The 24313-nt window shown below is 41.5% G+C and overlaps 1 protein-coding gene across 1 annotated transcript; it reads left to right on the plus strand.

The window, feature by feature from the left end:
- The first annotated feature begins 1429 nt into the window (after positions 1-1429).
- On the plus strand, positions 1430-23103 carry LOC118407288 (BICD family-like cargo adapter 1). Its single transcript, XM_035807745.1, has 13 exons — positions 1430-1687; positions 3563-3892; positions 6501-6716; positions 9261-9377; positions 9722-9868; positions 11021-11236; positions 11697-11810; positions 12581-12646; positions 16448-16720; positions 17419-17565; positions 17945-18057; positions 18477-18597; positions 19983-23103. Exons 2-13 carry the CDS (start codon positions 3590-3592, stop codon positions 20097-20099), a joined length of 1950 nt encoding a protein of 649 aa, XP_035663638.1. The 5' UTR covers positions 1430-1687; positions 3563-3589; the 3' UTR covers positions 20100-23103.
- Positions 23104-24313: the final 1210 nt, after the last annotated feature.

Below are 24313 nucleotides of genomic sequence, written 5' to 3' on the forward strand. Positions count from 1 at the left end.
GGCTTGTCCTCATTCTCAAAAGGTCACATGCAAGTACCACATGGCTCCTTTCAGCGTTCATCTTGACTTAAATTCCTGGGTTTCTCCCCAAAACATCTGAATCAACTACTAGTAAATAATTTGGGGTTGCCTAGATAACTCAATATGCTTGACAGAAATTTTATCCATCATGTAAAATATTGAAAAGTTGTTCTGATGAGCTGTGAGGTCAGAAAATGTTGCTTTTTATGTGTTTATTTGTAATGTTCTTAATTAGTTGTACATGTGTTGCTGACTTTATTTGAGGATGACTATTTATGATTGATTTAACAATATGAACGCAGTCCATGTTGAAAGTACTACAAATTTCAATACCCCAACAGTCACTCTTTCACCATATAAGAATATGAAAGGAGTTTAGAACCACCCATATTACACATGATAAACAAGCCAAGAACAGTTTACAGGGCATGCTTTACCAAATATGTTCTAGTATGGTACTCTATTCAAATAACCACAGAAAGAGGGTGCCAAAATCTCACCTCTATGACTAAAAGTCCATGAAAACTCACCTCGACAGGATAGCCCACCTCCTGAAGTGTCTAAAAGCCAGTTTCTGACAATTTCCACACTGCTCTTTAAAATTTAAACCTCCATAAACAGACGGAAACCTGACCTTTGACCTCAAGCATCCAAGAATTAACCTGATCACACCTCTTGGGACTACTTCTCCTAGTGGTCTCCAAACCCTTTCAAAACACAGTTTTGGGCCAAAATTATTGACTAGTAATCCTAACCTATAACATTAACCTCAAAAATGACAAAAAAGGCACCACATCTTCAAAGAAAAAGAAGTTTTATTGTTATATACCCTGTACTACATTCCGGGCACCTTGCACGCATGCGCCAATAGAAATCCCTGCCCTACATAGCTGGCAACAGCTTGCAGATGATTCGAGAACATGCGTTGCCAAATAAGTGGCTAGCTTTTGTTATAAAAATTAACAGCTACAAGGTTCTGTCGCTCAAAATTACTTCCAAGATACACTGGAAGATAACGAGTGATCGTATGTTAGTATCGAAACGAAGTGACAAGGACTACTGAGAGTGTACATCTCCAGAAACATCGAAGAATCTGTTTTGTTGCGTTTCGATATCCGAAAGCGGTTAACGAAACCAGTGCTATCTTCAGTTTTGATGACGTCTGGGGTATACCATTGGAAGAGAGGGTCTACAACGTGTTTTGAAAAACAACTATATTCACCGCACAATTTCTTGTTGACATAGTTTAATGATTTCAATCAAATACCTTATTGTTTTTAAAATTTACTTGATTCATATGTAACGCAAAATTTGATGTGGTTGCCCAGAAGAAAATCTATCCCCCTGATGGAAAGATAGTTTGCCCCTAGTAGCAGTGACGTTTTACCCAATCAACCCTCTCGACCAATCAGCGCGCCGCATATTTCCTGGCGAAATCAGGGACTGAGACAGGTGGTTGTGAAAACGTCACCGGTAAACATGGAGGAAAAAATACACACAATAATGTTTGCTTTCCCATTTTCGTCAGAGTTCTGAGTTCCTGATGTTACCAGGAAGGCACAGAGTTCCCGGGAACAGTCGTCAGAAGGACAGGTGCGATTTTACCAGCTGCGTTTCCTTGTAACGCCGTCCAGGTGTGAGGTCAGGACACGGAAACGTTACTCAGGTGAGGCCAGGTGAAGCCAGACGACGTCTGTCGGTCAGGGTTCGCTGCTAATCTGTTTAAGATTCCTTCTAGACGTCTTAAACAAGCCGCCAAGGTCTCAAGTGGTCGCGATCAGAGTGCTTTGGGCTGTGATGGTCCGAAAATTGACGCGGGAAACTGACACGTTTCGCCCCGTGTGTTGAAAAATAATTTTATGCAGAAATGTTGTTAAATGCGACACACCCAGCAATCTGACCTTCGGGAATTCTCTCAAAATTTACATTCCTAAAACTTCTCATCACCAATTAGAGAGGGAATCTATTACCAGATTTTCACCAAGAGATCAGCAATTATTTCACCGTATTAGACCATCTGCGTTTTGTCTAACACCGTTTTGTGTAGTCTGCTGACGTATCTGTTATGCTAGTAACCCTATAGTATTGATTTTATAAAGGCCACTAAACAAAACCGATGCGTCAATGCAGTAAATTTACCTGCCAATTCTGTCGTCCCAAGGGCAAATTTATAACCTCTTGTTCCAAATTGTATGAATATTGATAGAATGCAATAAACAGTGATTACAATTATTGCTAACACACAGGAATTTCCACCCTCACTTCCCTATGGTGTGATTAAGTCTTTAGTCAGTTTCACCAATTGCAGAGATACATGTAGAGATTTATACCTCCTTGGTATCTCTCAGATTACTTTTATCGTATAATTACAAATCTTTTACTCACTGTATGCTAATGAAGATTACTTAATAAGCTCAGGTCACTTAATACTTAGTCTAGTAGTGTCTTCTCCCAGATTCCAAGTTTTACAACTACCCTACCTTGTAACCTTACATTGTTGTTAAAAAAATGATTAACAGTGTCACTTAAAAAAAACATGTTTCTGTCTTATGTTTTTGTATTAGTATAAACTATGTCTGCAATTCCAAATTTCCTAGTGTGTCGATCAAAACTGTAGATAGCCAAATTCAATGATTTCATACCTCAATCCCACCTGCATCATTCAAATTATGCATTGGAAAAACTGACTAAACTTAAGTCGACTTAAGACTTAATCACACCATAGGGTAAGGTAATTGTGATGATTTCTGTGTGTTAGCAATAATCTTAAGCTCGGTTTATTGCATTTCATCACACAATTTAAGGAACAAACAGGACTTCATAAATCTTCCTTTGCGACAACAGATTCTATTGTTCCATTAGCTTCCTTTCCTTTTGGTTTGGTTTGCAAAACTAGAAATTTAAAGATCCATCATCTAAATTCAACTATTTTGAATTCCAGATTTCTGTTTCCATGACTAATTTAGAATTCTCCTCAGAAACTTCCTACTTCCTGGGTCGTTCTTCCTTGAGTTCTTGGACAAGACGTCCTGAATTTAGATAAGAAAGTCTGGATGTTATCAAACGTGTACTTGAGAACATGGAAGTGAAACTTGTATGAAGGACAGCAAAACTTATGTTTCCTGTTAAACCAGGTCAATGATTTAGTTGGAAGTTTAAACATTGCAAAAATGTTGTGATATACTATAGGAACTAATTCATAAATGTAGGTATGATTTAAGAGTACCATAGAAAGGGGATTTTGTTAAAATCCATTTACTATATATAGTACAACATGGTTTTGCTATTTTTCTTTATGAGATTGGAAGGGTCATAAAGCCTCAAGTACTGGTAGTAATGGGTAAGCGGTCTGATTGCCTTTCAGAATCGATAAGTATGATTTGCATGATTGCATGTTACAAACCTCTACACTGTGATCAAATAGCATAAATTTTGTGAAATTGCATACTAGTGCATGTAGTCGTAGACTCAGAACTTTAGAGGCAGTGACACACTGACACATTTTGCTTTTAAATTACTGACTACATCTCCACCTTCCCAGGGTGCCCCCCAGCACGTAACGTGAACCATGTACGCGTGTGGCGTGGAGTGGCGATCAGAGCTGGACCTGTCCGATAAGATGCGGTCGCCCATCTCGACCCCGATCGATTCCGACGACATTTTCCTGCACTCGTTTGAGATGGCCCTGGAGAGGCAGAACACTTTAAATGACTCGTCCAGAACTGACCCTGATGACCTGTACGCTCAGATCGAGCAGAAGGAAAAGGACCTTGTGTTAGCGGCGGAGCTGGGGAAGGCTCTCTTAGAACAGAACGAGGAACTCAACAGGAAAGTGGAGAAACTTCAGGAGGACTTCAGCGAAAAAGTGGAGGTAGGATTGAGTAATATGATTTATACTTTACTAGTATGTATTTTCATTATATTTTCAGCTGAAGGGTATTGCTGCAAAAGAACAAGAGGAAAAAATATTATATTCATGACTTGTTAAATAAGTGCTGGTGCCTTTGATGCCTTTGAGTTTGATAAAGATTTTTGATTTTTGATTGTAGCATTATCATAGTATTTATAAACTTATGAACATAATTAGTTTTGATACAATTTGTTAATGTGCTGATGAATACATGTATGATATATCAAATGTGGTGACATCTATTTATGATTTTTAAAAAATGCAGCAATTTATAAAGAATGTAATGAGAATTAGATAACTAATTAGCATGATACAAAAGGAATAATTCGAAACTAGATAAATTCTCTAAAAGGTCATAAGTTCTAGACTACTCTTGCCAGCAATTTTCATTAAAAATCTTTTAGTTTTACTTCAACCTGGATGTCTAACCTTTATCGACAGAGTCGGAATTGCTTGTTCAATATTTATTTACCATGCCGCAGTAGGATCTAGCTGGATTGCTGTTGCTAATAAATTATGCATGAAGCTATTGTATCCCCAACAGAAATATGTGCGATAGTTCACGTATGTAAAAACTTAACAAAGGTCTGTATCATACAGCTCACTGGAATAACCACGCTGTAACTTGTCTGAACAAGTAATACTATACTTTCTGTGACTTTGTACAGTTTGTAGATATGTTGAAGTCAAGTTTTACAGTCACCTTCTTATTTAAACTGATTAATAATACAATTACCATAACGGACCATGTTTCCATATTGAGTTTTACAGAATGTATCTTATAAAAAAATCATGAAATATGAGACTGTCAGTGTTTAACGAGGGTCTGCATGGGGGGTCCTGACAACGCTTTACGCTAAATTCGGGACGGTCGACAACGCTTTACGTTAAATTCACGAAGGCCGGCAACGTTTTACGCTAAATTCAGAAAGGCTGACAACGGTTTACGCTAAATTCTGGAAGGCTGGCAACACTCGACAGGGGCGGGGGCGTGCTCCGCAAGAAAGATTGAAATTTTGACCCTCTGAAACACTATTCCCTGCATTTTGAAGGGAAATTTTCGCTGGCAGACAAAGCTAAGTTAAATGGCACATCTAATTAAAGATTCCCAGAGGTTCAGCGTAAGCTTTTGAGGGTGACGCCAGCCAACTTATTTTGCCATGTCGAGCGCCGAAGGAAAGTCCGGGAAAATTTTGAAATCCTGCCCCCCTGAAACGCCATTTTCTGAGTTTTTTTGGCTATTATAGAAAACTAAGTGAAATTACATTTTTATCAGTAAAAAATGTGTTTGAGGTTGACACGTCACATCCCCCAGCCATGATACATATTTCTACAAAGTCGATGACCGAAGGTGAATAGATTGGCAAAGGAGATCCGGCGAAATTTTGAAATCTTGACCCTCTATAAAACGATATTTCGTGCATTTTGATGGGCAAATTTCTATTAGCAAAACAGGTCTTTGAGGTTGACACATCCCCAACATATTTTCAGAATTTCGAGTGCCAAAGGCGCGAGGCGGCACAAGGAGGACCATGGAAATTTTGAAATCTTGACCCTCTAAAATGATATTTCCTGCATTCTGATGGGCAAATTTTGCTGGCAGACTAAGCTAACTTCAATGACATTTCTATTTGCAAAAAAAAGGTTTTTGAGGGTATATACTATATTTTTACCATGTCGATAACCGAAGGTCGCAAGTGAGGTCCGGCGAAATTTTGAAATCTTGATCCTCCGAAACGCAATTTCCTGTGTTTTGAAGGGCTAAATTTACTGGTAGACTACGTTTCGACTTACGAAATTTGGGAGGCCAGGCTACGATTTACGGGTAATTATTAGGCTAAATTACGCTTTACGTGAAATTTTTAGGCTAGATTACAGCTTACGTGAAATACACTGGCTACGCTTTACGGTAAATTTTCCATCCTCACTACGAATTACGTGAAATAAAATAGCTTGCCCTACGAATTACGGGAATTAAAAAGGCCTGCCTACGCCTTACGGAAAAGAGCATGCAGACCCTCTTTAACACTTAGAAATTATGATGAAAGCCTTCCACCTGCAACAAGAAAAATGCAAGCTTCAAGTTTGTAACCTTAATCTCTCTTACCAAATCATGCCTTTCTGTTCGCATGATCGATGATGTTTTGTCTGTGGAATAGCTGTAGGATTTTATTAAGTTAAAATAACACAAACGATCATTCCTCCATAGCTGTTAGAACAAGAGAAGCATGGTTTGATTTTGTGACTTTGTAGATAATATTATGTTGAACAGTCAAGTTTTATTAACTGTCTTCTTGTTATTTAGACTGAGTAAGATGCAGTTTCTATAATTTTATATTGAGTTTTACAGAATTTATCTTGCTTTTAACCTTTGAAATCTGAGACTGAAGGTTAAACACTTCATTAATGCCTTCCAACTGCAAGAACAAGAAAAATGCAAGCTTAAAGTTGTCAATAATCTCTCTTACCAAATCACGCTTTTCTATTCACATATTAAATCGATAATGTTTTGTCTGTGAAATAGACAGGGTTTTATATTAACCCAAACAATATTAATCCTTCCCCCCAGCTGTTAGAACAGGAGAAACATGAACAGAAACAGAAGCTGGACAGACTACAGGGTGAGTACGAGAGTCGGTTGGCGGACATCGAGAGCGACATCACGCACTACCAGCTCGCGGCGGAGGATGCACAGAGCAACCTCAAGGTCGTGGAGCGCGAGAAACTGGACATGATCGCCGACCTGTCGGAGCAGAACCAGAGACTAACGGAGCAGCTGGCTAGGGTGAGTTTGGCTGGGTTTAAAATGTGTGTGTGAAATGATTCATTATGTGTGGGTTTGTGTGTGTCTGTGTACATGTGCATTTGTGGGTGTATCATGTATGCATGTGTGTTTGGCTGTCTGTGTGTGTGTGTATATGTGTGTGTGTGTGTGCATATGTGTTTGTGTGTGTGTGTATGAATGTATGTGTGTGTGCATGTGTTTGGGTATGTATGTCTATGTGTATGCATGTATATGTGACTGAGTGTGTGTGTATGTGTGTGAATGTATAATGTGCATGTGCAGATTATGATTGTGTAACAAGTGTGTGTTTGTAGTATGTGTACGCGTATTGACTTGACCACTTGTCAAGACCTGAAGGTTGAGGGTTCTAATCCTTTCCAGACTGTGACATGATTGCAGACTTGTGGGATGAGAACCAGACACTAACGATACATAATTAAACTATTAAACTGATAGCAATTACATGTACAAGAGTGAGTCATATACAGGTGGTGCCACACCTGCAGCATATTAGATCACTTGCAGCTGAACCCTAGGCAATCCCGACACAATCATCCAAATTCATATAAACCCATTAAGACTAACAAAGACTGCCTCAAATATTCATTTTTCCCAAGAACTGCCACAGATTGGAATACATTACCATACTCTACCACACTCCAAGCTAACCCCACTAAGTTTAAGGAAGAGGCATTACAACATCTAAGGAACAGCCAATACACAACAGCACTACGCCCTGTGTGGTTTGCCCCAACAAACTAGGGGTGTTGCACAGTACAAGAACAAGAACAAGAACAAGGTCAGGTGTTTAACTCCATCAAACAGTTTTGGCAGCCTCGGCCGGGAGAGGGTAAAGACTCCTCCTCCTTGAGTACATATTAAAAATCTACAGACAGACTCCTAGCATGATGCTGCAGATCTTGTTAGCTCACTCGAGGTCATCTGACATTGTATAAGCTGACCACTATATAAATGCTTTGAAACAAGCTGTAGTGAATTTGCACTGCATTGTCAGTTTTTAAAAAGCTTTAATATATTGAGTAATGTTTCATCTTAAACGTTACTACTCCAGTTTGTCAGAAGAATTAGCTGAGGTCACACCAGCCTGAGGGCTGTCTCCAGGACCCAACCTTCCGTCCCTTGATGGAAATTTGCTTGTTGGGATGGAAAATACTAACAGTAGTTTTATGCCATCCGTCCCAAAAATGTAATCTATGAAAATGTACTTTCATAAGCTTAAAATCACATATTTAACCAGCAAAATCAACAACATGGGCTCCAAAACAATCAGTGGGACAAAAAAATAAAAGCTTGGGACACAACAACAGCTTCAGGCTGCTTACAGAAAAAGTAGTTGACCCTTGATAGTTTAAATTGCCCACTTAAGAAACTGCCCCATGGCTGCAGGATGACAGGAAGAACACTTTATTTCTGGCTGGCTGGTCCAGAATAATCCACGTCTGATTCTGTAGGTACAAAAGGAGGGCCCACGTGTCAGCATGTTGGGGTAATGAGTAAAGTGGTCAGACTTATCAGTGGGGAAAACAACTAAAATTATACTAAAAGAAGGGCAAAAAATTTGGTTATTTGATAAAAGCCTAAGAAAGCTGGCAGAATGTATAGAAAGGAGAGGTAGAGAAAGACCGTGGGAAATCCTGTAACGTTACACTGGGTCAGAAATAACGTGATTAACACAACAAAAGGGCAGGACAGGTAGCCAGAGGCAAGGTCCCTTGGGAGTTACTGCCCAAAATACAGGCAACGTCAACAAGTGGGCTTTACATAGAGCACTGGGGAGAAGTAATCCTCTAAGTTATGGCATGTGGGAACGTTGAATGGTTGAAAGCTGGAGTGAAAGAAAGTCAATGTAGAAAGTTACAGGTAAGTTGTAAGTCTTTGTGGTAAAGGTTATGTTTGGGAAACTGTTTTAATTGTCTGATGACACATGGTGGAAACATGGTTTAGAGTAAGGATTTAGTAACTCAGGACAACGTTTATCAGATACTTAATTTGTACCAACAAAACCGGCTGAGTGGAGAGGGGAAAAGCAAAGATCCAGAATCATGATGTCCTGGTTTACTGTTCTGATGTGAGCAGTGTAGACTGAGGTGTTTCATTGGATAATGTTAGACTAAGAGTCATTAAGATTGGAAAATCATCATAAAAGCAGAGTCTGAGGGGGAATCTTTTAGGAGATGAATATAGCTCAAGATTTGTCCACAACCCCAGCTCTTTGTTGTCATCTTGACCTTGTGCTGTTTTAATGTTATATTAATTTGTTAAGAACCAAAATCTTAGATATTTTGTGCTAACCCTGAGTATTCTTCATGTCCTGTAGTTGTGTGAATCAGAGAAGCGTTAAAACAGTATGAGGAGAAAGCCTTTATGGAATAAACCCAGTAAAATTAAATTTCAAGTTTTCCATGCTCCCAGCTCTCTGATTATATCTTGACTTCGTGCTGTTTTAATGTTATATTGTGGTTGGTTAAGAACGAAAAATGTTAATTACACGTGTCCTAACCCTGTTTTCTCCATGTCCTGTAGTCGTGTGAATCAGAGAAGCAGCTGTCAGCACAAGTCCAAGGTCTGCGGGAACAGTTTAAGGAGCGAAACTCGTCCAACTCCGACCACATGTACCAGGTCGACAGTCTCAACGCTGAGGTACGGGTAAAACTTTGGGCTCAAGTTGTTCATCTACAAGATGAGCTTATCTTAAATTAGAACATTTCTTTATTATAAGTTTGTGTGTTGCTATTTCTCAGTCTGTGATTAGTCTTTTTGTACATTTTTATGGACAACCCATCAGTCACTCAATAAGACTTAATATTACTCTCTTTTCTTATTTCTAGTAAATTAATCAATTTGTTCCTTTTATCTCTTATGATATATTATAAGTGCCTTTCTTTTAGTCAAGATAAAACACTAGAGCCTGTGCCTTAGGGATTCAAACCCAGGACCTCCAGATTGTGAGTAGAACCTCAAGTTTGCCATGTTGCGTTTTCCAGGTGAAGGTTTTACGCGAGCGAAACTCGGACCTGGAGAGACGACTGTCGGAGCTGGCGGAGGAGCGAGACGGGCTGGAGTCTACGCTGGACGCGTCTCACGAGCGGATCATGTTACTGGAGAGGCAGAAACAGGAGATGGAACACAAGGTACGCTCTCGTTTGTATCAGGTTACAGGGTACCAGGTTACAGGGTATCAGGTTACAGGGTATCAGGTTACATGTATCAGGTTACAGAATAAGCTGGAAGTGTCTCACGAGCGGATCATGTTACTTGAAGGGAGAAACAGGCTGGAATACGAGGTAAGGTAGTATGCTCTCATGTGGTATCAGGTTACATGATATCAGGTTAAACAGCAGGAAGGAGTTTGAAGACAGATTTGACAAAATGAGATAAGTTAGCAATAATGAGAAGGCTCCTGAACCTCGACCAAGCAAAATATTCCTTCCTCACCCTGAAAATAGAATCCCCAGAAACACCTAAAAATCCAGTATTTATAACTTCTATTCATAAATGCTCACAAACCAACCAACCAACACTGATAACACCATGGTGGAGCCTGGTGTAGTCTGGGATGTCATGATTTTCGTTCCACTCTTATTCGGTGCTATTTGCTCTAAGCATGAGGGTTTGAAGTGGGATTTTCATTACTTTAACTGAATCAGGACATGGTGCATTGTTGGGGGTTTTCACATGTAATACTGGGTCGGTGTCAGCTGCGTACTGCATTTTCTATAGCACCAGGGATCATGTCAGGGATTAAATGTGTCTGCACTTGTAGTTTGACTGTTAACATGGTGATGGTAGTCACCATGGTGATGGTTAGTAGTTTGGTGATGACTGTTGCCATGGTGATGACTGTTGCCATGGTGGTGACTGTTGCCATGGTGATGACTGTTGCCATGGTGGTGACTGTTGCCATGGTGGTGACTGTTGCCATGGTGATGACTGTTGCCACGGTGGTGACAATTGTCATCATGATGGTGATGTCTCTTGCCATGGTGATGGTCAGTAGTTTGGTGATGACTGTTGCCATGGTGATGATTGTTGCCATGGTGATGACAATCATCATGGAAATGAATTTTGCCACGGCAATGAATGTTGCCATGGTGATGACTGTTGCCACGGTGATGACCATTACCATGGTGCTGTGCATGTGGTGATGACTGTCACCATGGTGACCACCGTTACCATGGTGCTGTGCATGTGGTGATGACTGTCACCATGGTGACCACCGTAACCATGGTGCCATGCATGTGGTGGCGGCCTGTGGTGCTGACTAACCCTCCCCTCCCCCGCAGCTGTGTCAGCAGCAGAGAGACATGAGCGAGCTGCAGCAATCCCAGAACCACCTGCAGGCCAGGGTGGACGTGCTGCAGAGCTCCTACGGCTCGGGTTGCCACGGTAACGACCAGTCCCTGTACAGGGAGATGGGCGACCTTGGGGCCAGCCTCAGCAGCTCCATGATGACCTTAGATACGGTGGACATGACATTGGCCACGGGCATCGGCCATCAGGTAAAAACAACAGCCTCAAACTTAGTAAACTCAGTGTTACCTTCTCAAAGATCCAGCAGGTAAAGTAAGAAGGTTACATAAGTTTCTTTCAGGAAAATCCTCCCAACCAGAGGATTTTTCTAAGCAGCTGCAAAGCTGATCTGGTATCCAGTCTGTCTATGGCTTGGCCAGGCTATCTGTGGAGCTGATGAAGCTCTGTACAACTGGGGTAATCCTTCGTATCCAGCAAATAGGATTTTCATTCGATAGGATTTTCATGCAATAGGAGTTTTGGATTGTAATAACACCACACAAATTCCTGGGGTGTGCAAACGATTACCTCAGTGGCAGAAAGAGTCAGTCTTGCCAATCCACTGAGTAGACATTTAAGTATAAAGTATGAAAAAAAGCAAACCCATGCTGGTCAAGTTTCTTCCTTGTTTCTGACCGGGCTTTTCTGACAGCCAGTTTGCTGTTTCAGCGTTTCCATGACGATGACATAGAGGAGGATTTTGACGGGGACCTGTTCTACTCGGACGACAGGCGCTCATTGCAGCGCTCCATGTCACACAGGGAGGAGGATGAACTGCACAAGGTGAGGCGGTTACTATGGCAACTACACAACATGTGATGATCATGTCAGATTCTACATCACGGTGTATGATGAGATCACTTAAGACAACACAGCATATGATGATATCCTGATAGTACAACAAAATATGTGTACTATCAGAACACAATATTTGATGATGACATATTCACAATATTTGATGATGACATATTCATATCACAAAAGCATGATGAGATCAGATGTCAGACCACAACATTTGATGACGTTGAGCAACATGACGTTGAGATACTATTAGAGTGCAATGTCAAAAACCTTCCGTTTGTAACTTTTTTCCAAAGCAGTTCACACTTATCACCTTCCCTGGCGGACACCTCACATCATTAAGGTCAAAGGCCACACTAGGTCAATTCTTTGGTTTAAAGGCCTTTCGAAAATTTAGCATGAAGTCAAGACAGAAACAGTTAAGAGCTATGAGGAAAAATTGAGTCTGACTGTTCACTTACTGAAACTGTGTGTATCTACAATGCAGACCTATCTACAATGTAGATACATTGATTTCCAAATTATCCAGTTTCTTGTCGATGAGTAAATGCTATATGAACTACCAACAAAGGCAAGTCAGACTTTCCTCACAGACTCATGTTGACCTGTTGCCAGTCTATCGTATCAGTTACAGATCCTAAAACCAATAATTTCGACTGGTGTGGCCTTAAGACCCTTAGGTTTACTTTCAGCACGTCCCGTTTTTGTTGATTGCTTCATTATTCCTTTTTGCACCCTGTTTGTGTCCCTAGGAGCCGCGACTAGATTATGTCATGCTAGAAGCGTCGTACGGCATCTCTTGTGTCAAACTGTCCCAGGTTCAGCACAGTTTGCTTTTGGTGATGTACGGGCATGGGGAGGGGGCAGTGGTCACAGAAACAAGTCTTAATGTACAGTGCTGTAAATATGTGAGAATGGTAAATGTTTCTCACAAGGCAATTGATATTGGAGATTTTCAATTTTTGAATTCATGAAAAGTTTTTGATAACGAACTCGGACCTTTTCGATTTTAAATTGCAATTTTTGAATTCATTCAACTCACAACAGTTTGTTATACTGATTTTGGACATTTTCGATTTTCAATTTCGATTTTCGACTTCTTATATAATAGAACGAACTTTGAAAATTGTTTTGAGAAGGCTTGACGTGTCTAAAGAAAGATACAGAATTTATCACTTTCATGTCACAACAATGTTAAAAGCTCTGAGTGTGAAAATTTCTCTGGCCATACCCCCTTCCCCATGTGTACAGTAGAGACTGGGAAGGTGCAGGTCCAACGGGCATGGTTCCCTCGCTGTAGTTACCACAATAGCACAGGTGCCGGCTGCATGTAGAACTCTCCCCTCTAACCCCTGACCTGTGAACCCTGACCCATCACCTCTGACCCACCCTGGTGGTAGCAGGTAGCTGTGCATGGTGGTCCCCAGATGGTTTAGCGGCTGGTAAGACTAACCGCATGTAGCAGGACCATGGGAAATGGTCTGTGGACCGGTGGATGTGGTAGTGATAGTCTTGTTATAGGGTCCCATCAGGTGGTATCATATTACAACTCATTTCAACCATCATCTACATGTAGTGAGTGACATATACAAGCTGGTGTATTACATTGTAGCATATTAAGCATACAACACTGACCACTCTGAACAGGAAAGACACTGCAACAGTATATATTGCAGGAAGCCCTACTTTTCAGCTCGTTCTACATGAATATACAGTTCCTAAACAGCTTCACAGATTCCAGCATATCATTTCAAAAGGATGCCAAAGGTACACACTTGCCACCTTTCAATTCTGTCATGACACAAGAATATCGTTATAGGAAATGTTAACTTGAAGTTTGAAATCTCTAAGTTAACAAGTGTCTTTCTAAATTCAAAGTGACCAATGTCACCACATTCATGATGTCATGGTAGTCAAGGTTCACCCATTCCATTGTACATCCTCTGTGAAAATTCAAGCGTCCCAGACGGTGAAACGCCGTTTGCGACAACCGTCCAATGCGTCTCAAATTATTGGGACGCTTTGGACGGTTACGGCAGCGGACGGCATGGGACGGCCTTTAGAACGCCCGAAGAAACGTCAAAGACGGCCCGAACGGCATAAAAAACGCTTGGACGCGTCTAGATTGGCACTTTTGACGCGTCCAGAGGGACGTCGGGGCCGTCCGAAACGGCGTCTGAAAGCGGGCACCCAGACGCTCCCGCGTCCGTAGGGCGGCCCCCCCGCTGGGAACAGACGTCTCCGCGGACGAACCGGACGCCGATTGCGACGGACATAGATGACGTAATCCAGGCTGCTGGGACGGTCCAGACGCCGATTGGGACGGTCGTAGATTACGTGATCCAGGCTGCCAGGACGAACTGTAGCCTTCGCCAGGCCATCCCACGGGGGTATGGATCGTAAAATTCGACAGAAAATGGAATAGCCAAGGAATAGCCAATAGAGTCAGTCATCGCCAAGGTTAACATCTGGACCAAACGTCTAGCAAACTTTTCTCCTTCAAGACGCAACTTGTAGTTTAATAGTCAGGCAGTATGGGAGGGGCATTTGGAACGTGTGCAGACGGCTGTCCGGACGCCGTTTCTGACGGCGTCCGGTCACGGCTATGATTTTATGGCCTCTAGGGATACTAAGTAAGCGTTCCCACATACCAAACAAACAAATATTCAGCCAGGCAGTGAATTGTAGAAGACCACCCACCACCGGGCCGTCAGGTTTAGCTAAAATCAAACACAACTTGAACAAATTTCTTCGTAAATTCAGACATACACGTACTCCGCGGCGTTTAATCAACTTTGCTACATGTACGAAATTCAATCCGGCCTTCAATCGTGTCCGCGGCTTTTTGTGCCGCCGTGCCGACACGTGCGTTACATCAGAATGGACGAGCCCACATAACATCAAGGGTAAATACAGGACGTTTGAAATTTTCTATCGTAAATTTTAATTGCACCAGTATTTATTAAAGACTGGATATATAAATGTGAAATAACGTTAAATTTTCTACAAAGATCATAAGTCATTTTTATTTCGAGGTAGCGAAATAAAGTCTTCCGTTTCATAAGTTCCTAACCCCAAGTAGTTGGAAGAGCCGACTAAGATTTTGATTGGCACCGGCAAAATCGGTAGGTGCTATCTCAATATCTGTTGTCTAAATCTACATTTTAACAGCATTATCATTCTTAATAGAAACAACAGATATTTTTTACAAGTATTCTACAACGTGTTCATAATTCTTTTTATTTTGTGGCATCAAAACAAGATCCTAAATTTTATCATTTCTTCGCGTATGTGGGGAGGGCACCCGTAACAACAAGTCGTCTGTAAACTTTGCAACAGATGAATGTACAAAAAATGAGAATAAAATGCGAAGTATTCACTTACCGGCGCCTGCAAAGTATCGACAATCAGCTAACGGAAGAACCGCTGCTTCTTTTGACGTCTGTCACATCTGTGATTTCTGCTGTCCAAGGTTTGCTGCTTCGAGTAAGTAGTATAATTTTTCCCCCTTGTCGGCGCACGACAAATAATTTTTGTGCATTCTTTTTAGTATAAATAACAGATACAGTCATCGCCGTAAACCCAACCTCAGCACAATGTCGTACAAACATCAGCTGCTACGTCTAGACGTGAAGTCCTTGGTCCAAAAGTGCGCAAAATTTAACAAACGGACATGAAATCCACAGAAATAGTCACCTTCTGAACATAAGTCCTGCAACCGCCGGAGTGTTCAACGGTCTGAAATTCGAATTCACCCGCTGAAATTGGCGCATGTGCAGAAGTTAAAACGTCATGTTTCCCGTGGGGATCATAAGAAAAGACGCAGCCGTCTGCCGGCGTCGGGTGACTAAGTATTTTATAGCCCCATCAGTGGCCGTCTCCGACGGCAATGGAAGGTCTTTCAGCCGTTCGGGCGTTCACCATAAAAACTGACAGAACGGCACGGACGCTCACGATGTGTCCGCGGCCGTTTCGGACGGCAATGAACGCGTCCAGAACGTCTGAAACGCGCTCGGACGCCATTGGACGCTTGTAGACGCCGTCCGGGCAGTTTCGGACGCTTGAATTTTCACAGAGGATCAGTCTACTTACTTACTGTGAATTCAGTTACTTTTGTGGTGGGTTTTATTTTGCAGTGTTTTAAATTCATGGTTGAAACAACTCTGTTGTACAGTAGCCATGCAAGGTAGCCACGTTGGCCATGCCATGAACTTGCACAGTGCTTGAAATACTTTTTTCAGCCTTGTTGCCCAGGCGGCAACCTGAGTCAAAAGTCAGGCTGCACCATCAACATTTAAGGTTGCCCCACTTTCAAGTAATTACTTTCTTAAAAGCTGCTACTTATCCATTACCTTTTCTTCCAGTTACAAGTAACTGCTTAATAATTATGTTTTATCTTGTTATTAAAGGAACAAATACAAAAGCATACGCAGTTGTAGTGTTGGAAATTATTAAGTTTTGCCAAGCAAAATGTGGTGTGCAAGTGAGTATATTTTGAGCACCATTGTATGAAAACTCTGAATTCAAAGTAAAACCACCGCAAAGGTTCCATGATTTACAGTTAGCTGGTATCATGCTTGTGTCCGATTCCTGACGTGGTTATGTCCGTCCCCGCACAGCTGCGTAACGATGTGCTCGAGGCGTACGGACAGCTGCAGGGCCTCTGCAGTGCGCTGCGGGAACGGACAGACGACGACGGGCGCGTCGAGCGGGCGGCGGAAATCCTGCAGTCGGAGGACGTCCGTAGCGGTGACCTGCTGAAGGTCATCGAGACCTTGAGACATTACGTCGACAACCTGTTGGAACGAGAGCGAGCGGCGTTAGAAGAGGTAGAGTTCTTGTTTTGTTTTTGTCAAGGGTTGCCACAGAACAAGATCGAAGGTCACTTAAAGGTGTGACGCAAAGTTCAATCCAGGGCTGCCAGAAAAATCATGATGGAGACCAGCTTACAGGGTTGAACAAGTTTTCTAAAATCCACTTGTCCTATCGGGCAAGCACATAAAAAATTGACTTGCCCAAACCAATTTTTCACTTGCGCAAAATTCAAATGTCACTGTTACTAGTATATGCATTTTCACTTCCAGCAATGGAATTCTCTGTAGACAATTGCTTGATGTCATGACTGTAAAAAGTAACAAGTATATCAAAATTGCACTAAAATCAATGGAAAAATCTTACTTGCCCGATCGGACAAGTGGGGTAGGACATGCACTTGCCCGAACAGCACTTTCACTTGCCCTGGACAACAGGGCTAGTGGACTTGTTTATCCCTGGCTTAACAATAACATTACGTTTACAGCATTTTAGAACAAGAGCCAGAAAGTGGCATGAGAGGAGGTGGTGTTCAATCACTTAAAAAATAATTAAAACCACAACACAAACCTAAAGCTGGAAGAAATAATCATTTGAAAATTGTGAACTTTCTAATCATGGTTCGTGCGGTGTATTAAACTGCAGGTTGTTTGTCCCAGAATCCAGAGGTCCTGGGTTTGAATCCTGTCATGCTACTGATCTTGTTCCCTTGGGACTCACGTATGCACGTGTGTACGTGTGTGTGTGTTAACCTGTCTCATGTCTGCTCCCTGCCCAGAAGTCTGTGAACCGAGACTCCATGGGGCAGCTGCAGACAGAACTTCACGAGGCCACCCTGCAGCTCACACAACTGCAGGAGAACATGGAGGACAGGGAGGGCGACATCAGGCACAAGGAACAGGAACTGGACTCCTTAAGATCTAAGGTACATCACGTGTGTGCATTGCGTGTGTGTGTGTATAACATGGAGAAGACAATATGCAGAAATAGCAGGGTCTGGACCCTTTGGCCATGTTATCCCTCTGAATTCAGAAAGGAGGCAACTTAACACAACATAATGTATACTGTACTCAACTAACTAAGGTTCAACATTCAAGTGATGAGATACTCAATGCAAAAACTTAGACTAGTAAGTGGGTAGATTTTGTAAATTGTCAGACTAGCGTCCACTACCTTTTGTCAGTGACTGAAACAAATGTTAAAAAACTTATCCTTGTTGTAAATGAGTGATTGAACATTGTATGCTATGTACATTTGTGTGTCTTAATTCTATTTCTCCATCTTCTTGTGACTATTTTCTTCAGGTGCTTCAGCAGGAGAAGCACATCTCGGCTTTACGGGAGGAGCGGGAGATGATGACTGGAGGAGACGAGGTGTTACTGCAGGCACTTAAAGACAGAGACAGCGCTATCGAGAAGTCAGTACCTCCTTAACTCTCCACTACCCCTTCATCTAGTGTCTGATTAATCTAGAGAGTGTCTGAAACTAATGTGGAGATTTCTCAAAATTGTTTGAAAAAATCATGAGATTGTTTGAAAAAATCATGAGATTGTTTGAAAAGAATTTTGAGATTGTTTGAAAAAATCTTGAGATTGTTTGAAAAAATCTTGAGGCTGGTTGAAACAATCTGGAGATTGTTTTTAAAGTATCTGGAGATTGAGTCTTGAGATTGGAAAAATCTTAAGGCTGGTTGAAACAGTCTGGAGATTGTTTTTGATTATCTGGAGATAATGAAAAAAATTTTGGAGAATTTGTTAAAAAAAGTCTGGAAATTGATTTTCCAGAAAGTAATCAGATTTTGTGAAGCTTATTGACATGATGTTGTTTGTTTTTCAGGCAAAACTCGATGGAGGTTGAACTTGCGAAGGCAAAAATAGATGTAATGAACCTGGACAGCCAGCTGCTAGAGGCCATCCAGCAGAAAATCAGCCTCAGTCAGCAGCTCGAGGACTGGCAGGTATGTATGTTTTTTTGTTTTTGTTTTGTTTGTTTGTTTGTCTGTTTTCTTTGTGATGAACCTGGACAGCCAGCTGCTGGAGGCCATCAACCTCAGCCAGCAGCAAAGGGGACTGGCAGAAAGCTTGATGATGAATGCTTTTTTGTGGGCTCTAACTTTTTAATCATTATCAGCAATTGAAACAACTGTTCCAATGTGTCACTAAAGGAAGGTATAGGATGCTATCTCAGTACCTGAAACAACATTTCAGGTAGCATCCAGTACATTTCTTTTTATCAAATTGACATTGAAATAGTTGTTTCAACTATTAAGTAAGTAAGAGAAAAGAACTTCCCTATTACCATATCCAAAGTCACATCTAGTTGCTTGTAACTGCTCAGGTCATGTGATGATACCATTGTGTGCAATATTGTGTATTGTACATGTATGTGTGTTTCATGTGGGCATGCATGCTTCCTAGAAGGAAGCCCACATAAAAATATGTGCCATATATTGAACTGTATTATTGGATTGTAAAGTAGCGTAGCACCTCAGCGCTAGATTACCTCATCTTCTTTCCTTCAAACCTCCGTGGCCTATGATATTAGACATGCTGCAAATAGTCATGTTCACTTGCACTTGCACTAGTCTTGATGTATAGGATTGCTGTAGGCCTTAAGCACAGAATACAACAGTTACTGTCAGTACTTTAATCATAGTAGCACAGATACCTGTCTGCCATGTTCCATGTTCCCTGGCTGTAGTGCTGTTGACTCCTGTTCTCTCTTGTCCCTCTCACTTCTGTAGCCTGTAGTCCGCTTCCCTGTCTCTCTTCTTCTCTCTCAGCGCTGTCACCAGGTCGGTATCTCAGTCCGCATGCCCACGTTCGCCAGACTGTAGACTGACTATGCTGTAATCTAACAGTCTGCATACCCTGATGTTGCCAGTGTGTAGACTATCAAGTCTCATTACTGCATGTTGTCCCATGCAGCATGGCCTGTTTCTGTGTAAATTATTTTTACTAGCCAATGTGTATTTCAGCTGTGGCATGCATGTGTTGTTTGAAACACTCTCAATTTTCCGCACATCATTGCATGAGAATTTTATCAAATCACAATTCCTCTGACTTACGTTAATCAGTAGAGTTCATGCAAATTGATCTTATGGTCCTATTATATATAATTATACATGTATGTGCTCCAGATTATCTATATAGGATTCGGAATGTGCTTGTACAAGCTTGTTTCCATCTTTTTAGTCACTTTTGAAGAAGAAATCAATATTAAGAACTCAATATGTTTTAGAGAAAGTTTCCAACTTCTGAGGCTAATTCCGCTGCATCACATATTAATATGGCGATGCACATTGTACATATTTCATTGTTTGTTTGTTTGTTTGTTTACCAGGTGGACATGCACACGCTGCTCAACAAGAAGGTGCGCGCGGAGCTGCAGAGTGAAGAACAGTCGTCCAAAAACAGCAGCAACGGGAACGGCCGCCGCAAGTTCAGCCTCTGGCACTGATCAAGGAACACTCGCAGGGCCACAGCAGCTCAGCTCTCTGGTTCTCGGAAAATTTTATCTACTAGATGAAAACAAGGCTGGGAGGAACACTAGCAGGGCCACATTAGCTCAGCTCTCCAGTTCTCAGATTTTTCCGCAAAAAGAAATTAGCAAGAGAACAAGATGAAAACAGATCGCGAAGGCTAGGAGGACAACTTGTATCTAACCATATCTAATGAACGGTCGTCGCAAGTTCAGCCTCTGGCACTGAGGATCACTCGCAGGGCCACAGCAGCTCAGCTTCTCGGATTTTTCAGCAAAATAATAAAATTAGCAAGAGAACAAGATGAAAACAGAAGGCTGCAAGGACAACTTGTATCTAACCGTATCTAATGAACGGCCGCCGCAAGTTCAGCCTCTGGCACTGAGGATCACTCGTAGGGTCACAGCAGCTCAGCTTCTCGGTTCTTAGACTTTTCTGCAAAAAAAATTCATCTAGATGACAAAAGGCACTGAGGAACACTCGCATGCGCAAACCAGGGAATTGACCTGGTGTGGCCCAACTGCTGCTACCAAGGACTGCTGTGCTTCATGTCAAGTGCGTTACGTAAAACACAGGGTGGTATTTTTCCCTAGATTCTACATGTACGTGCCTAAAGAGTTAAGGCAATGTTTTCCTGGATCCCTGCATAGCTTCAGTAGCAGACCTGTACACAGTGGATTTCAGTAGCAGGCATATGATGTCCTCATTGAACAAACGATCAAGTTCAGTATACAGCACTCGTGTCAGAATGTACTAGAACAGTAGGTAAAAACTGTACTGCCAGACGTGAATAATTGGTTCAGGAGGCCAACATCTGGTCTGAGCACGTTAAGTACTTAATATAAGATATAAAATTGTATGTTAGATATATGAAATAATGTTTCCATAGAAAGTATTGCCTATTCTTCTATAGTACCCTCTATGCACAGATACCATAACTGTTTGGCCTGGTGTGTGCCCACTGAGCAGGCGTTGTGAAGGCATTGCCTGGTTTGTGTCGGGAGTCTGGTGTTTTTGTGAGCATCCATGGCTTAGCCTACAATTCTTCACACACACTGTGTTTGTGGCTTGTTGACAAGTTTGAATCATTCCTGTTGTGTGCAATGTTCACCTGTTCTGTGAGTGTTTTCATTGATCCGTGGATCCTTATTTTATTTTGTTTTTAAATGTTTTAAGTTATTTGATGTGTAAAAGCGTCAAACCACAAGTGTTTTAGAGTAAGTGTTAGATGTGATTTTAGTGTATATAGTAATGTTACCCAATCATGTGACTTCTGAAATTGTTCCATACTTCTCCTAACAAACATGTGACCTTGTAGCGTTCACCAAATTGAAGGTCACATGCGAACGTCACCTTGAAAATCAATTCATCTCACAGTTAAAAGACCACAGCAAAATCAACATGATGAATATCATAGTAAGGAAATCTAGCAGGTGTTTAATGTCAGCTTTTGGTGATGGGGCTTTTTAGCATAAAACTTCTTGAGTAACTGTTGGTTAGGGATTATTGTATTGTAAAACTTTTGTTCCCATACTTAACTACAAGGAATTAGACTTGATGTGTTTTTAGCTGTCAAATTCATCAGCAAGAACGACCCATTACTAGGTGTCATATGACCCATTGCTGGAGTCACATGACCCATTGCTGGAGTCACATGACCATTACTGTTGTGGTCAAGTGACTTCAGAAATGGATCAGTATTTCTGATGAAGGCTTGAGTGACAGCAAAACATGTGTCTGATGCCTTGTATTGTTGGAACAACAGTTTCATTTCCTGGGTGTAATTGATACTCTTACAGGTTTCTTGGATGTAAAAATGCTGGTGAGCTGCGTGAAGCTGAATTGTTTATTGCTGTAAGATAGTCCAGAGAATGTAAAATATTAAAGATAGATATTCTGTGTTATCACCAGGAATGCCTGAAGTGTACAGAAAGTAGGAAACAGATCAGAAATGTTTCTTTTTTTAAAGGATGTTCTGAACTAATGTGGTTTTATGGAAATTCAAGGAGGGTTGTTAAGGGGTGTGTGTGTGTAAAGTGACAACAATGGTCGGGTAATCTTATTTTATAATCTATGCAAAGAAACTAAGCATATAATGACAGGGTAAAATGATTTAGCTGCCCGGAAAGAAAAAAAAGTGTACCAGCATGTTCACCCTTTATCGCCCCTCCTCGGTGTTTCCTTATTGAATGTGTATTTTTAGAAGAATGAGAAGAAATGATGTTGTTCCGCTGGTGCTGCAAAGTTTTAGTATTTTAGAGTGGGCTGGCAGGAAATGATGTAACTCAGCTTCGTGCCTGCGGAAAGTTTTGGGAGTTTGTGGATTGTTCACATCCAAACTTTTAAGTAGAATTCACTAAAATTAGTTTACAGACCAACTACGCTTGTAACCTCCACCAGATTTCTCTAGATACAGAGTCTCTAGAGGTTGAATAAGCCATTTCACAGATTGACTTGTGCATGTGCAATGTCATAGGTGAAGGCCCCTAACATGTTACCATAAACAGCTCCTGTCTACATCGTACTTGGTCAGACGTGTTGTTATGTCTCAGGGGCTTTCACCTTTGACATATTACCCATAGTGCATCTCACTGTGCATGTGCATTTTAATCCCTGAACTGGCTTATTCTTTTAACCATTCATTCACCCTGATGGAAGCCTGGTGAAGGCTACTGGCAGATTTACCAGTGGCATAAGATAGCATCAAAGCTGGCTAAGGAGTACAGCTGGCCAAACGGAGTCATCTGCTTATGCTGGCTTCACTCCTCTGGCAGCTTTTGATTCTGTCTTATGCTACAGTAAGATCTGCTTGCAGATAGCTACAGATAGCTGTGCAGTTGTGTTCTTTGTTCCCACATAATGCAAGGTGTCCACACAGGACTGTTACAATGGTGTGAAACATGTCACAAGTGTGTCACGAGTCTGACAGTTGCTGTGGCAACATCGCCACATGATGTGCTGATAAATGAATCTTCACCTGAACGCTGTGTGTGATTTCTGACTGAACGTCTTGTTAAGGTTTAGTCTGTTGTAACAACATTCTATAATTCATACATGTAGCAAGCTTTAAGTTTGCTTCAGAGTCATCAAAGTTCCGAAGCTCCAAGGCTTGAAATTTAGAAGTACAACACATTAGTCACCTATACATGTAGAAGTGTACACTAAACGTAAGTCTCCTTGATTTATGAACATCATGAAGTAAGGGTTCAGCAAAATGTCATAGTGAAGCCAGATAATAAGAGGACTGGGAAAAACTTGAACCTGACCATATCCACTCCCTACAACTGTGTGTACCAAGGTACTAGCCTGGTTACCAAACCCCAGCCAGATCTCAAGTATCTATCATGCAGGGGTCTGGCTGGAAGCCATAGGCTGGCTTCTCAATTTTACCCCTTATAGTGGGCAAAAAACTCCACCAATAGAACAGCACAGGATCAGCAGGAGGTAATTACACCCCTGCCATGATTGGTTCAAGACCCCCAACTGTATTTTTTGAATCCATAACAGTGACCACTAAGTACCTGATTCGCTACTGTGATAGCCTGCTGACCAACTGTGGTGTGTTGTAGCTGGCTACCTGTGGTGTGAGTGGTCATCAATCCTAGGTTCTCCCCCCTCTGATCAAGGGCCTTCGAGAACCTTTCTACAGCCATCCTGCCAGACCCCAACACGAGATATTTGAGGTTGGGGTCTGATATCATTATATCAAGGCTACCAAGGTACAGACTTTCCTCTCAGACTATCCTCCCGTGTTCGTCTTCCAGTTGACCATTATTTCTAATAGAATTTCTTTAATTTTTTATAAAAACTTTTCTATTTCTTAATCCAAGACCCAAGTGATGCCAACAGTCAGCTGAAACAGCAAGGTCCCCTCTACACAACCTTTATTTGTGCCATCATGTATCTACATGTACTAAACAGTTGATACACATACAACCCAGCTCCAACCTGCTAATGCGTGCTGACCCAACAACTCACAGCTAAAAATACTTTTTACATCGAGTACCATTAAGTTTGTACCTGCAATACTGAAGGCAGTGGCCTTTATATTTTAGACATGACTTTACTTAATATTTTCCACAACAACGTACTAAAAAGAAGACAATTAAAGCGAGACCTCTTTTTAGCATATCTTATTACCTGGATAAGGTCACCAAAATTCTGCAATGCAGTGCATGAAAATGAATACTTC

Source organism: Branchiostoma floridae, unplaced genomic scaffold (genome assembly GCF_000003815.2).
Source record: "Branchiostoma floridae strain S238N-H82 unplaced genomic scaffold, Bfl_VNyyK Sc7u5tJ_1189, whole genome shotgun sequence".
NCBI lineage: Eukaryota > Metazoa > Chordata > Leptocardii > Amphioxiformes > Branchiostomatidae > Branchiostoma > Branchiostoma floridae.

What these genes read in the sequence shown, in the direction of transcription:
- LOC118407288 (XM_035807745.1), top strand. Translation starts at nt 3,590, where the DNA reads ATGTACGCGTGTGGCGTGGAGTGGCGATCAGAGCTGGACCTGTCCGAT. An exon ending in TGGACTCCTTAAGATCTAAG is followed by an intron (nt 17,566 to 17,944) that starts GTACATCACGTG and finishes TATTTTCTTCAG; the next exon opens with GTGCTTCAGCAGGAGAAGCA. An exon ending in AGCAGCTCGAGGACTGGCAG is followed by an intron (nt 18,598 to 19,982) that starts GTATGTATGTTT and finishes TTTGTTTACCAG; the next exon opens with GTGGACATGCACACGCTGCT.